Genomic DNA, 16,649 nt, shown 5'->3' with positions numbered 1-16,649 from the left:
GGTATGTTTTGGGTGAAAGGAGCTCTTGTGCAAGAGTTGATGAGTATCAGTTTCTTTGAAATACACTTTAATATCCAGTTAATTTGTTTCTGCTATGGAATCTCCCTTAAAGACTGTGGTATCGAGAAAGTCTATGCTTTTGTCACTCACGTTTGTGGTTAGTTTGATAGAAGGATGGTGGTTGTTGAGAATTTCAAAGAATTCCCAGTTCTATTCTATAGAATAAGTCCAAACCATAAAAATGTCATCCAAAAAGCGTCCGTAAAAAAGTGGGTCAAATGAACAGAGGGGCAACACCTCACGTTCCCACTCTGCCATGAAAAGGTTTGCGTACGAAGGGGCGAATCGTTTGCCCATTGCTGTCCCTGAAGTTTGTAAATATGTTTTACCATTAAATGTGAAATCGAATTCCTTACTCAAGTGGTTAGAGTTCCCTACTCAAGTCACCGAGTTAGAGTTCCTTACTCAAATGGTTAGAGTTTCTTACTCAAGTGGTTAGGGTTCCTTACTCAAATGGCTGATTGGCCTCAAATATTATTTCCCCCATTATATAAGATATGAAATTTGTACCAAAATATGGTATGACGACCTTGTTCAAAGCATAGTAAAGCTTATCAGTATATAAAAGATAGCTTTGATTGCAAGTACAAATCATTGTTTGTGGCCTGTTGAGTAGAGAGTAACCTCTCGACAATTGGGCGAGTTAGCATTTTATTTTATTCAAGATCAAATGAAACATTATGCAGATTAGCAGAAGAAAACCAACAATGAGCCGTTTTGGACCATCTCTTCCAATTTCTCAATGAAGTATTTGTTCCCTCCCAGGATTAATGCTTGTGTTATCGTGCCCTCTGAAGATGGTATTGAATGCGTGATATCAAAAGTGGTCCAAAATGACTGCATCTGAACGCATTGTCTCAGAAAGTTCACCCTGATGATGAAAAATGCTGTCTCTTATGATCAATATGAACGTATTTTTCTTATCCACAGGCATTAACTCGAAACCCTTTGTCTAGAAAACAGGAAATTCACCTGTATCATGAACACAAACCAATTTATACGTATCGAGACTATGTAAAGGTCAATTCATTTACTCAAGTGTCGTTCATCGGGATTTAAGAGTATCGAATTCGTCCCAGATATCACAATATAAGTTACAAAAGCATGTCATATCAATCAAAATAGGATCAAAACAAAACTGTAGCTTTTATTCCGTAGGTGAACAAACGGTCGGTACAGCGGTCAGGCAGGACCTACAAGCATATAATGCATGTGTATAAAACTACACAACGACTTATTAGTCCAAAGCACAAACAAAGTTACACAGACGACAAATGTACGATTTTACCAAATTTATGACACAAATATGTGAGAAAAGGCAGGCACCATGGAGCGTAAGTTCGCCATTTTCGGGGGCCGATTTGGGTCTTGAATATATAATATAGCAGAATTCTTTCAAAACCCCTTTTTTATATAAGGCAGTCTCGTCGTTTAACTTTCAAACGCAGATAATTCTGGACACACATTTGTTTTAGGGCTCAAATTTTGACGGTGAATTGTGAACACTATTATTGATTAGCTGAGCTAATTGAATTCCCGTTTCTGAGACTACGGTACCATTGTTCAAACAAATGGCGAATCTGTCCCTGTAAGTAATATCGTATACTTGTATTTTCACAGTATTAACTATGTATGTATATATATTAAGTTGGCCTTAATTTAACTTAATTTGCGATGTTTATCATGTTATATTGACATAGGCCTGTTGCAATAAAACAAGGATAAAGATATATATATATTACAAACATTGTGTATCATATATATTTTTAAACTCTTATCAGATAAATACATCATAAGTACATGCCTGTAGGATAAATATCATTGTATTCTAATATATAATATTCGAGTTTTTCCTTCCATAATAATTTAACAAATAATGGCAATATAACTTTTTGTGAAGGTCAATATTTCAAGGTAATATAATCCATCGTAAAAAGTCGCCTGAGGCGGTTTAACGGTTTAGAAAAATGTCAAAGGTCAAATATAGTTCGTCACCATGTACTTAAAATATCATTTTTAAATGTACTATAGCATATCATGTGAAGGTTTTAACACAGATAATGTGGGTCGCAAGTGATTAGCTGCATTATCGAAAGATTAAATAATGCTTTGCACATGTCCTGGTCAGGATTATGTATCCGAAATATGTGTCGAAAGAAATTACAGAATCCCACTTTGCTAATACGTCTCCTTACACCCTATTTCCCTAATTAGCTGTCAAACTAAAAACAATTTCTTAGAGGGAGGTAGGGGTGCACTAGTTTCACATTAATAGGAACCTATAAAAGCTAAACCTCTTCATTAATTTCTGTATTTAGTATGTGAAGTATGTGGAATTACTGTTAACTTTCTTTTTTTTTAAAGTTTAGGAAAGGGAATAATCATTGTCCTGTGAACACTAGTTGCTTCTACACTTTTTAAAGATTTCAAGATTTTCACGATTTATCACTCCAATTTTATATATAATATAGATAAATAATAATATGCACATAGACTTCCACTTTAAAGTATATTGGGCCAATATACTACATTAAAACCTGACATCCAAATGATCATTAAAGTGCATTGCCAGTCGACAAATGAAATGAAATAAAACGTCCTACTTTTCTGCACCATGTGACAAGACACTTCTTTTGTTAATACATGTATGTATATTACACTTGACATATCGTCAATGAACATAGTACATTAATAAATATATTAGTCCAGCAATGATATCTGTGCATACACAGGCCCGATTCTATACAAGCAAAATTTTTAGGCAGAATAAAATGATCTTGAAACTATATCAGCCACACTCAAAGATGGGTTTCCTTATATTGTTAGTGTCAAATTAAGCAAACTATTGGATTAATTATTGTTTTTAATGAATTATCATATATTCTTAATCATATCATTATGTTCTTATTGCATATAATTAAGAGTTTCAATTAATCATAAATGTCCATGTCTGGATAAACAAAAAGAAACTTTTTGACCTTTCTTGATCGGTCACTCATTGGAATTCTGTTGGCATTTCTTTTCTAATTTAGCCAATTAAAAATTAATTATGGACATGTGAGACAAACTGGTATTTTTCCAAGTCATTAGAACACTTTCTACTTTCTATTCATATAAGTATTAGCATTTTCATTTTCATAAATGAAACTAAGGGAACCCATCTTTAAATTGTGATCAATAATACCTAAACTACCACCAACTAAAGTGGACTGCTTCGAACTGAAGTGTGTACAAGTATAGTTCCTCCTGATGTTGACTTTGTGCATAAAATCTCTCATCATTATGCCCTGATATTGAAAAACAAATTATAAGACGGCACGATAGTGATCATAGATGTGCTAAATGTTTTGATTTATTTTGTTAAAACAGCATCTTGAAGTGTTAGATATAATTTTTGCTTTACAATATAAAGAAAGTCATTAGGAGGATAAGGTAATATATGATTCTTGCGTAAAGGTTTGAGTTCTGCTCATTGCGCTCAACATCTTTGGTTACCAGACATGATTTTATTTTGCATACGATGATCCGACTATCTCCACTTTAAAATGGTGTACAAAGCCCCTTTCTCATTCGATCGCAATGTAAAGCGACCGTTTTGTCGCTGAGGAATTCTATCACCATCGAGGCCATCGTAGGAAATGGGCATTAAAATACAAAAGCTACCGTAGACAGACGAACAGATTGCGATCGTCAAGTGATCAGTTGCATACAGTCATACTCTCACACAACGATAGTGCAGCATTGTGATCAATAGAGGACCAGTTTCTGTTTTCTTGCGTCCACGCCAAACACTGGTGTGTATTAGTTGTTCCATACGTGCCAGTTTTATATGGTCACCAGACAGCTACATCTTGGTCTTACAATATCAGAAACCGATGCTCGTAAAACATCATAATGACTTGTTGTAAGCCTACGATGTTTGGCAAGCGAGGGTAGTAATTCAAATATGAATTTTTGGGTTTTTGACTCATTCTAGAAAGCCTGCGAGTGTTTGCATGCATCTTTTAACATCTACTACAGACTCAAATGCACCACACCCAAAATATCACAGAGCACAGTAACACAGAATTGTAAATGAATTATGTTAATATGTCAGAAATTATAGCTAATCAACTATCATATTAGTATTATTATAATTGCACTCTGATATTTCGACAATGGGTTTTATAAATGTCAACTTCTAAGCCTCCTTAATTCTCTATTGCAATATTCATGTTAACAACGATGACAGGTCTTGATACTGTTGAAATGAAATAAACCACTGTATAACTTTTCGCTCTGTTAAGCGACCTCTCAACCAGGCAATATAGGTCACACACATTGGTTACACACAAAAAATTGGTCTGTGCAAATAATATGACCAAACGAAATGGGTCTCATGAAAATTCATCAAAAGCAAGTAAAATGGTAACAGGAAATTTAATCATAGTACTTTTGTTACAATAGATTTGCTGTGATAATTTACTTATTGTGAACAATTTCAAAAATTGTAACCGATTTTAAGTGTGACAAATTTACTGTGACCATCTTTTCTTTGACCTACAGTTGGAATCATGTCTAATGCGATGATGGTTGATATTATATTCAGTGCATAAACTAAACAATTGCCGTGTAAGAATCTTTCATTACAAGCCTTGTGACAACAGTCAAAATCACCTGTCCAATTTAATAACATTGCACAGTTGAAATATTCGTCAATGCAAATACGACTGAAGACACTAAAAAAATCGATTGTGTATTAATATTAATAATATTGGTATTAGAATGTAAGCTGTTATTACTGCTATGTTGTTATCAAATTATAGACGAACTTTTAGTCTGAAAAGTAATATAGATAACTAAAATGAGTTGAATTCTCAAAGCATTCCGCTTTTTTTTTGCAAGTCTAAATTTTTTTTTTACACTAATTGGTAAACACTATACACCGAAATCTACAGGAATGCGCCCTTTAACGCAGTCCAGGTCCAGTTGGCGATATTGTCTCTTCTTGGAGCGTTGCTTACCACCACCTGACTGATGGTAACTTCTGTCATGGATTGTTCAGCTTTAACTATGGTGATAAAATTGAAGATGTAAGGATGGTTGTTGGTCAACTTGTTCATCTTGCGTGCCATTCCTCAACATGATTAGTGGTGCGTGGAAAATGGTTCCACATACTTCTTTCTTCACCCTCAACCCACTGCTCAGTAATATAATCCGCAAACTTCAAAATTGAAGGGCCATTCAAGGGCATTGAACCAGTAATCGTCGATGTCTGGTGATCTTAGTAGTGGTAGGGCAGAAGCTCTCCTCACGAACAAGTTCACTTCTGAATTGTTTGCAAAGGCAAATAAATACCACACTTAATGATGGGTTTCTTTATTTTTCAGTGTGAAATTAAGCAAACTATTTGATTTATTGGTGTTTCTAATGAATTATCATGTATTCTTAATCATGCCATTATGTTCTTATTACACATAATTGAGAGTTTTAACCAAACAGAACAGACCTTTCTTGATCAGTCACTCATTGGAATTCTGCTGGTAATTCTCTTCTAATGTGGCTAATTATGAATTAATTATGGACATGTGAGATAAACTGGTATTTTCCCCACTTCATTAGAACACGTCTTCTTCTATTCATATAAGTATTTTAAGAACATTCCGCCAAACTGCTTGTCGGTAGTGAAAGAGACACCCTTTCAGTTCACAGTCAAAATTAGAACTTACTTCAAATTTATTCCCGGTAGATGGATGCAATTGTTCTGCAATCTACTCTAGCCACATCTTTTTTACCTTTACAAGGAATTCCTCAAGAATAATGTTAGAATGTGCAACTATAGGGTATCTCGGTAAGTTGTTATTATTCCGCTGGATGTGTTTATGGTTGCAGGGCAGGTGCAAATTCTCTCCTCTCCTACACTTTATGCTGAATTTATTACCCTGGTAGCAGATGTTCTGACCACCACGTCTGTTAATGGAGTAAATCGTACTTTCACTTGTATATTAGCCACGATGCAAGGAAGTAATGATAAAATAAGGGTATATCTATCGTTATAAATTAGTTTGATCAAGAAGATACATAGATATATAGCATACTTTAGAAATATTTTCAGGTATAATTTACGACGTTTTTGATAACGAAAACTTTTTACAAAAAAAAAGCGGAATACCTCTTTAACAATTGTTTAGAACACAACAAATAGTGTAATACTCACTTGAATAACAATCAATATAAACAGATAAAATATCATAAAACCAAAATTAATACCAACTCGTCAGACTAAGCTATAGTAAAAACTTCCTCATACCAATTTGTATTACTATATCACACTTGTTTATATGTTTCCTGTTAAACGACAATGTACTTTTCCACATGTTTATTAAAGGGACAGTTTCGCTAATTTGGGTCTTGAATTAATCTAAATAGTCTCTAGAAGTACTAGAAATGTACGAAAACCGTTTAAATTCTTCAAAAATACCAAACTGGGCATATCACATTTATTTTTATCTAATTTCCAATGTAGTAAAGCCGAGTTGTTTTTATTTTTTACTTCCAAATGCAGATAATTTACGTCAAATTTTTAGTACGCACCGCTTTACGAAAGTGATGCTTAACATTTACTTTCAAACGCATAAAATGAAAGCTGTGGTAATGTTATCGTAGTAGGTGAATCATGCTAAACTTAACAGAAAATGGAGAATTATTTAGACCACTGAAGCTGTTTAATAGGCCTTCACCAACATGCAGTTATTCACAGAACTATTAAAGATCGCTCTAGTTCACTGCAATGTTTAGAAATACCAAATTAATTGATGGATAGGTATTGATTTTAAAAGGCAGGTGTCGTGGGAAGATACACCAACACTGTGATAAAACTTTTCATATTCCATCAGTGTTGCATATTTTTATAACTACACTGGTAGACTATGCAACTGTGTCATTTCAGTTATTTCAGTTACTGGATATATTAATGAACATTCACCAGCTATTCAGAAGAACTATCAAATTATATATATGGCTACGGGCCATTTTAAAACATTTGCCTATCGAGACGAAATTCAACGAAATTCAACGTGGATTTAACGATTTGGCGTATAAGAACCATACACAGGTTGTACCAACATATCAACACAATGCCCAAATGCGGAACAAGCAAAAACTGCATAAGTTGGCATCTCTGACTAACATCGTCCTACTTCATCTCCCGTTTTCCTTTTAGATTTTACAAGGGCAACTGTTCATCTTAGGATTGTTCCAACATTTTTTTTCATATATTAGAATGGCGGTTGTTAAAGATGGATTTCCTTCTTTACAATTATGAACATGAAAATGCTAATACTTATATGAATAGAAAGTAGAGGTTTTGAAATGACTTGGAAAAATAGCAGTTTGTCTCACATGTCCATAATCAATTCATAATTAGCTGAATTGGAAGAGAGAATTCCAATCAGTGAACGATCAAGAGAGGTCAACAAGTATTTTCTTTATCCAGACTGTACATACACGGAAGCTTATTTGTGATTAAAACTCTTAATTATATGTAATAAGAACATAATGATATGATTGAGAATACATGATAATACATAAAAAACACCAATTAATCAAATAGTTTGCTTCACTTGATACTTAAATGTAAGGAAACCCATCTTTAAAGCCTGTCTTTGCAAATACCTTTGATAAAACAATCAATCAAGAATCCAGAAAGGGGCCATAGAAAGAAATCGGTTGAAAACATCTGATTTTACGGTGTCCAGGATGACTATTGACAATCTTGCACTTGAGTTTTACGGTAGGCATTGGTTTGTGTGTTGTGTGTAATTTGTCCTCTGAACTATATTATAGCGCAATGACTGTGTGTTTCAGAAAATCTTTGGTGATTGAATGCAATCCAAAAGGCTCCGAAAAGTATCAATTACAACACCAGTCTACAATACTTTTGGTGCATAACCAATATTTTGTAAGTTCGGCCATAGACGAAAATGTACATACGAAACAAAGTTAAGATTAAGCAGACTGACAATTTCCACTGAGTATAACATTATTGTCGATTTCGCGTCAGCGCGGATTTCGACGACAAAGTCTTTTCAAAATAGAATATTTTTGTTCATATTTTCATAACTTTACTCAATAAGTGTTATATTCCTTGGTTTACCCGATGAAGACAAATATATTATTTTGTGATTTGACACCTCGGAAACTCAATATAATTAAATGTTTGCTTCCTCGGTCTTATATCTTAACTGCAATAGCCACTATTCTTGTATCACAGACGTTTTTAAATGCCGCGATTCGATTTGATTGTACGTTATAGCCAATCAGAGACCTCGACAGAAAGTATTTAAACATTCAGCCATGATGTTTACAGTCAGTCTGTCGATGGCTATGATTGGCTGTATTTGCTGGCGTACAATCCAATCAACTCGATGCATTTCATGATACAAGAAAGGTTGATTTTGTATTCAAGGCTTAAGACGAAGTTGGTAATACCTTGAGCATTGTGGAGAAACTTGGTTATTTGATTGCGAGTTTTCCAGCTCTCACCAATGACATAATTCAGTAATTTAGAAATATTGAAATATTAAAACAGAACAATTCAACATTTCTATATCGCTCTCCAATTGATGTATTGGGCACTATTTTAACTGTGAAAAGATTTTACTATTGTAATTCAAGAAACCTTACAAGGCCCACATTTAATTTCTTCAGTTGTCATAGTGTCAGGAACATTTTAGTTTCAATTACATCGACTACATCTTCAAATTGAATTTATAAAAACTAATATCCGAAACAACGGCATATAATTTTCATGTGATGCCCAGTCATATATTTTTTCTACCAAGCGACTATAATATTTTTGACAGTCACAACAGTTAGGTGTCTTCCCACATCGACCCTTTCCAAATCGCCCCTAAACTATTTCCTTTTCGCCCCTTCTCATTTCGCCCCTTCTCTTTCTATAATTAGACCACATAATAAATGAAGATTGTTTCGATTTGAATTCCGGTCCCGTGTACATGTTAGTACTGGAGCAGTAGGAATCTGATAAAGAGTAGACTGGAATGTCCAATTCCTTGGTAAGTGCATTGGAAAATGGGAAAGGGGCGAACTGGAAAAGAGGCGAAGTGGGAATAATGGGAAAAATGGGAAGGGGGCAAAACGGGACAGGGGCGAAATGAAAAAAGGGGCTTAATGGGAAAGGGGCGAAATAAAAAAAGGGGCTTAATGGGAAAGGGGCAAAATAAAAAAGGGACAAAATAAAAAAAGAGGCAAATCGGAAAGGGGCAAAATAAAAAAGGGACAAAATAAAAAATCGGAAAGGGACATAATGTGAAGTGGCAAAATGGGAATAAATTGGGGGCCAATTGGGAAGGGACGAAATTGGAAGGGGCGATATGGGAATAAACCCAACATTTATGGTCTTGTTACTAAAAAATGATAAAATTGTACTGTCCATTTCTGACCCATTGTAGTCTAGTAAGAGCCATTGTGTCCAAACCCGTCTCCATTCGACAAACTCAGTTGCGGCGCTAGCCTTCCGAGACTGGGGGTACAAATAAACTCAATAGCCGGACAACTGCTGAGACTGAATTCAAATATTGGCTACTCTGTGGTGTGTTATAGTCGCAAGCCTCTCATAGAGTGTCTTAGAGGGTTCTCTCAAGAAAATTTGACTTTGTAATCGCTTTAGCGGGTAACTTGACTTTGGTTATAACTATGGTCGTTATAGCGAACTTTTGGACAAATAAGCCAAATTTGTTTTTTACATCTTGGCTGATGTGTTAGGACAGGCATAAATTGATCTGATTGTTTCTCATGATGTTCACTTATACAGTATAGTGGCACTACTACTTTTATTCTCGATTTTATCGAAATAATCTTGCTTGTACCGTTTTTATATATTTTTTATATATTAAGAATATCATGCTCGTACAGAATGTAATACGTGAACCAGGTACATGTATTTAGTAATAATGTAATCAGTTTATGTACATAAAGTATTTTTAACGAGGTCATTTCATAGCTTTCTATAGATTAGTGTATGTTTTAATGTTAATGTCTACAATCATTAAGATAAATTATGATTCATCAATAATTCATTCAAGTAAAAGAATACCTTCAGGGTAGATGGTGACCTTTACAAACTGTAGCGACAAATAAAATCACTGATAGATAGACAATAGATGCAAACAAACCCTTTTTTGATCGGGTTGGATGAAGGGTGATTGTTAGATTGGTTGATAAAATATGGCGAGTAATTGGCCAGGGGTTTATGCCTGAAGACAACAACAAGAACATGCACCTCTATCGTGGAAACTAGGATTAATAATGCATAGTATATTTATAAACGAGTTTATAAGAAGTAAATGGAAGGGTGTTGAGTCTGCCATGAACGTCGAACAAATATATTACTCTTGTTTGTATTTTATAGTTTATAAGATAGATTGCCAATCAATGTAACTTACTCCTACGGTAATCCAATTAACTGAAACTCAAGTTTGATCTGTTTCAATGAAGTCAAGTGCGATCACTTAAAGATTGCAAAAATGATACAAATATCAAACTCCATGATTTCATTGATATACAGGAGCATACCAAACGAAACATCCTTAAAATCAGATCAACAAGATAATTTTTACGAGTTTTTGTGTTCGTAGAAATTGTACCAACATCCTACTCTATTGCATATTATCTTTCATCTAAAGCTATAACTAACAACACGATACTAAATTCTACCTAATTTTGGTTATCGTCAATATACACGTTCAACATGCATACCAAATTGCATTACAATCAGATAATACTGCAATCTTATATCTCTATACGATTAAGTACATTTAAAAAAAAGTTTATTCAAATCACACCGAATTGAACTTATGTTATAAATGTATATAGTCATATCAAGTTTCAAGTAAAATAGGATCGAAACTGCAGTTTATAACGCATCCACAAGAAATGTTGACGGATCGACATTCATACAGGCTTTATGGCAAGAAAAAGTCAGACAATTATATATATACGATTGTTTATTGATTAACGGCAAAAACTCATGTCTTGCTTTAACTGTTGTCGTAGGATTAGTCGTATTGATATTTACATTATTATCATCTGATATAGGCGTAGATGAATGTTAACTTCATTTATCCGTTACATAATGTTCTTGTCCATGGTAAATTAGATCCCCTTTCATTAACTCCCAGAAACAATCGCTTTGTATTTCTGAATTATTTTTTTATCTTGTAAATCTCTCCAGAAGTAGGTAATTTTCTATCAAATTGGTGTATTCCAATACTGAAATCGACAGTTCCTACTTGTGTCCTAGGCCAGTGCTTTTGCAAGAGAGTTTCTCTTATAAAACCTTACACTATCTCGGACGCCACTGAACTTCAATGAAAAAGAAATACTATATTTAAATTGCTAGTATGTTGTGTGTGAGAAAGTTGACGAATATTATGTTCTTACCGTATTGTACTTAAATCATACCTGGAATTAATGGCATCAGGTAAAGAGACAGTACCATTGATTGGCATATTGATTGAATACTCAAAGTAACGAAAGGAAAGAAATACAGCTGGTCGATAGCAGAGAATTGTTATATCGCACGACAAAATACTAATTTTCCTATAATCTCTACTTGTTTGTGCAAGTATGAAAATCGACAGGTACAACGTGGACAATTTTGGGTCACACCTTTCTACATTGACACGAAAGAAACTCACCTGGCGACTTGAGTGAAATTTACTAACACATACGTAGACTTGACTCGACCTATTCCGTGCCTAACTGAGTTAAATTAATCTACTTATCTGGCGACCAAATAGACGTGTTTTATGAGAAAATATATATAGAATGTCTGCTTACCTGCCCCATAAGTGTGACTATATCCCAGTAATGTAATTCCACCGAATGAGTTCACTTCTTATAACCCAATGTAAACAAAACAGCCCTCCGTGAATTCAGCCAGTGAAGAGCATTTCGTCACGCAACATTGACGTTTTGAAGTGAAGTCATTATTTATAGCAGTCACGTGACTGAAAGTCCCGATATGTAGTCAAGGTAGTATTTATAAGCAAGTGTAGCAAGTTTTTATTTATTTTCAGTCTGTTCATATTGTTAGCTTAAATGAAGGCATTGTCATCTATATGAAATAGCATGAAAACTATGAACAAAACCCCTACGCTTTCCTTCATTTCTCCTAACAATATCAATTAAAGATATGCAATTTTTTTTCTATATTTTTGTTCTGAGACATGTTATTATAGGCCATGAAATATATTTATGCACATCAGTTACCATCAATATAAAACCATTCTTATTTCCAAGGGTGTATAAGACTTTTTATAATATGACCATTGGACAATTTAAAAAGAACAGATTTAGATACCAACCAATTTAATTACTGTCTAACGTAAGTTCGTTGGTATTTGGAATTTTAATGATTATCATTTTATGAAAATTGGTATGTTCGCTTTAAAATAATATAATATGAACGTGAGCACACATTATCTGTTTTTGAAGTTGGCACTTTTTTCAGCCAAAATTTAGTGTATTTGTGGTTGAAATTCGTTTGGAAGGAGGTGTATTTCTTTTCAATTTAAACTGAAAAATTGTATTTTTATCAACATAAAGTCATATAGGCACTGTTTTAAAACTGATATTTAAATTAGAAATATCGGCAAATAATGATGTACCAACGAACTTACAAAGACACTTGGTGCACATTTTGTAATTGTTCATCCATTACTGTCGATGTGGCCGTTATCCGACCCACTCATTCTGTGTCTGTATTTGTAGACTGTACCCATTCCTGGTGTACACCCTCTTCTACATACTCTACGGCAGTATTTTCTTAATTTTTGATTGGTAATTATAGGAAATCGTCCATAACAAGTATTGTTATACGCCCAATTTTATACGGGACCTACGTGAATATGATTCACAGAAAGGCATTTTGAAAGTTGCAATGAAATTTTCGTCTGAGTGGGGCTTAAAGCGTTTCGGGTGACCGCTCGTTTGTGTTGAAGAAATGAAGTAAAGACACTTTTGCATAGAAAGGCGAGAGATTTTGAACTTCTAAATGCTATTATATTTAGTCCAAGAATTAGTCAAACCTCTAGATGCATTGCCTCTTATACCCTTGATAAAGTCCACCGATTGTTTATGTTTCTATGACCTGGATATACATATACTCCAGACCTTCCGACCTTACTCTTTTTGTATTTCCAACAGTCTATATAATATTTAACCTTCGCATCCTTAAGCACAAGTTTGCAGACGCGATAGAGTCAAACAGTGTACACTATGTGATATAGAAATAGACAGCTTAGAATATTACCTCTTTAACTGCAATAATAGCAAATCATTTCTAAAAGAGCTAATTTCGCTTCTAAATCAAAACGTTGAACCCAAAATCAAACTTGACCTGTATTGTCTCTATGAAAGCACTGACCTAGGTCACAGAGCAATTGATAAATCTATTAATTATGTGAAAATTAGTGATTCATTAGTATGATTTTAGTTGAAAAGACACACACACACACACGCACACACACACAAACACTGCATGTTATATAATAAACTGTATATAGCCATGGCACCAGTCCTGAAATAAGTATTCCCTCAAATCTAACTTAGAAATCGATTAATCTATTGATATAACATTATACATTTATATGAATAAATATCTGCATTGAATGGGCATTGTTTTGAGTCTCGCCAACATATTGTACATCGCATCTTTTACAAGAAATTAGGTATATGATATTCTGATCTCCACAAGAAATTAGGTCATTCGCCGAAAACGTTCTTGTTATTTTTGAAAAAATGAGTAACATGTATGTGTTCGTATGTGCGACAAGTAGAGCCTATACAGGGAAATGAACCGAACCCATGCAATAAAAGGTGGAGGGGTGTCATTTTTTCTCAAAATGTCTGAAAGCGTGTCATTCTTAATTTTTCTAAGATATCTTTTGTCTAGTGTGATATTGATTTCACTTGAAAATAAAAACCCCTCTGTAGAGTATATTCTTCTATATGTAAAATACTATATACACTGCTTTAAATATAAATCTCGCCAGCCAAACCTAGGACAATTCTTAGAAAAACTAAATAGTCAACAACTTGTAGAAAACGAAGCTGCTCTAATCAACACTGATACAGAAAAACACAATACGAAATAGTCAATAATAAAAACTGTAAAAACAAAATTGGGCTCAAACTCTCTACACCCTATATCCTCTCATTCTATTCTCTACTTCTCTTACTCCCACCTATCTTATCCATGACAACATTTCTTTGTGGTCTGGGTCCATCTGGACTCACTCCACTAATTCATTTGCCATCTCTTCCCATGTTAAAACACGAAATTCAACCTTCTATAACTTTTTCCAGGAATCTCTTTGAAAGCTTTCCAATATGTCGAATGAAAGCCTGACCAATTCTCAATGTCTCCTGAAAAATTCATTATATGATGACCATGAAAATTTTGAGCTACTAAAATTGAAAGTAGACTACTACCGGTTATACTCATCCGCTAGAGTTTGGCACTTCACAAAACGACCATTTTTAGATTTCGGGGAAGGGAGGGTTTGATTCTCCCAAATGCACAGGCCTAGGGTGGAGCAGACACTTTATTTAGAAATTAGAATTAAGGGTCTTGATATTGGGTTTTCTTCTGTTCTTATTCTGATCTGAAATTAGAAAAAATAACTCGCCCGATGGGCGAGATGTATAGTATCTGTTATGTACTGATTGTTTTTAGTTTACTATGAACAATATTATCATTTAAGTTCTTATTTTTTGAATATGCAACTATCATTTTCTGCTTATAGACATGGGGAATTTCTCTTGAAGGCTCTTATAGTGGGCATGAACTATCTTGCTTGCTCGATTGCTGGTTGTATTAAACGGGACAACAAAGGGTGCTATGCCTACATTATGATGAATATTTAGTCCTATAGGTCTTGGGCTTCCATAGATTGACGGAATTTGGTAGTTTCATCTTCGGGCAAGTCAATTTCTATACGCTCAATTGGGATTAGAGTGAGATCGTCTATTGAATGGTCGTCGAGGTTGAAATGATGAGAAACAGGCTTGTCTTTCTTTAATTTGATGTCTGACCTATGAGCATTAAAGCGAGTTCGTAAATTATTCTTAGTTTCTTCTACATATTGTTTGGGGCATTTCTTGCATGAAATTAAATATTACATACATTATATATTACATTCGAATGTTCACATGTTAGATGTTCCTGGGTCGGGTACCTTTTATTCGTAGAGTTGCTTACAAAATAATGAGTTTCTGATATAAAGGGACATGTTTTGCATCTACTGGACAAATATGGAGCACTTCTTAAACCTGGAGGTACTTCGGCATAAAGTCTGTTTTTAGCTGCTATTTCAGACATCAAATTCCAAATCTAGACCAAATTTTACCCAAAAATAGGCATGCAAAAACCCCAAAAGGGGGAGAGAAAGAAGATTTCTAAAAATAGCATTTGCATAAAATGTTTTAGTGGAGTGAGTCCATCTAGACAATCATATCAGATTTCGGGGAAGGGAGGGTTTGATTCTCCCAAATGTACAGGCCTAGGGTGGAGCAGACACTTTATTTAGAAATTAGGATTAAGGGTCTTGATATTGGGTTTTCTTCTGTTCTTATTCTGATCTGAAATTAGAAAAAATAACTCGCCCGATGGGCGAGAAGTATAGTATCTGTTATGTACTGATTGTTTTTAGTTTACTATGAACAATATTATCATTTAAGTTCTTATTTTTTGAATATGCAACTATCATTTTCTGCTTATAGACATGGGGGAATTTCTCTTGAAGGCTCTTATAGTGGGCATGAACTATCTTGCTTGCTCGATTGCTGGTTGTATTAAACGGGACAACAAAGGGTGCTATGCCTACATTATGATGAATATTTAGTCCTATAGGTCTTGCTGTATTCAATGTCTCAATCCAATGGGCCTCCCTCGATTGACGGAATTTGGTAGTTTCATCTTCGGGCAAGTCAATTTCTATACGCTCAATTGGGATTAGGGTGAGATCGTCTATTGAATGGTCGTCGAGTTTGAAATGATTAGAAACAGGCTTATCTTTCTTTAATTTGATGTCTGACCTATGAGCATTAAAGCGAGTTCGTAAATTATTCTTAGTTTCTCCTACATATTGTTTGGGGCATTTCTTGCATGAAATTAAATATATTACATTCGAATGTTCACATGTTAGATGTTCCTGGATCGGGTACCTTTTATTCGTAGAGTTGCTTACAAAATAATGAGTTTCTGATATAAAGGGACATGTTTTGCATCTACTGGACAAACATGGAGCACTTCTTAAACCTGGAGGTACTTCGGCATAAAGTCTGTTTTTAGCTGCTATCTGTGCTAAGGTGGAATTTTTTATGTTTCGTAAAAATCGTTTAGAGTACCCACGCTCTTTCAGTTTTGAGAAAACAATCGTACAGGCTTGGTTGAAATCAGAAGATCTTGTACAAATTCGATGAAATCGTAAAACTTGTGACTTAATTATACCAGAAAAGGTATGTTTTGGGTGAAAGGAGCTCTTGTGCAAGAGTTGATGAGTATCAGTTTCTTTGATATATAC

General features: G+C 34.4%; 1 protein-coding gene across 1 annotated transcript in view; it reads left to right on the top strand.

Moving 5' to 3' along the window:
- Window positions 1-1,387: 1,387 nt before the first annotated feature.
- Window positions 1,388-16,649, top strand: part of LOTGIDRAFT_161070 (hypothetical protein) — a gene marked incomplete at both ends in the record, with an annotated part of 23,024 nt that continues 7,762 nt past the window's right edge. The window contains 2 exons of the mRNA XM_009056311.1: window positions 1,388-1,394; window positions 5,932-6,063. Of these exons, the coding sequence (XP_009054559.1) occupies window positions 1,388-1,394; window positions 5,932-6,063 (139 nt within the window). The remainder of the gene's footprint in view (window positions 1,395-5,931; window positions 6,064-16,649) is intronic.

Source organism: Lottia gigantea (assembly GCF_000327385.1).
Source record: "Lottia gigantea unplaced genomic scaffold LOTGIsca_27, whole genome shotgun sequence".
Taxonomy (NCBI): Eukaryota; Metazoa; Mollusca; class Gastropoda; family Lottiidae; genus Lottia; species Lottia gigantea.
The sequence above is the reverse complement of the archived record's forward strand: the minus strand, read 5'-3'. Positions and strand labels throughout refer to the sequence as shown.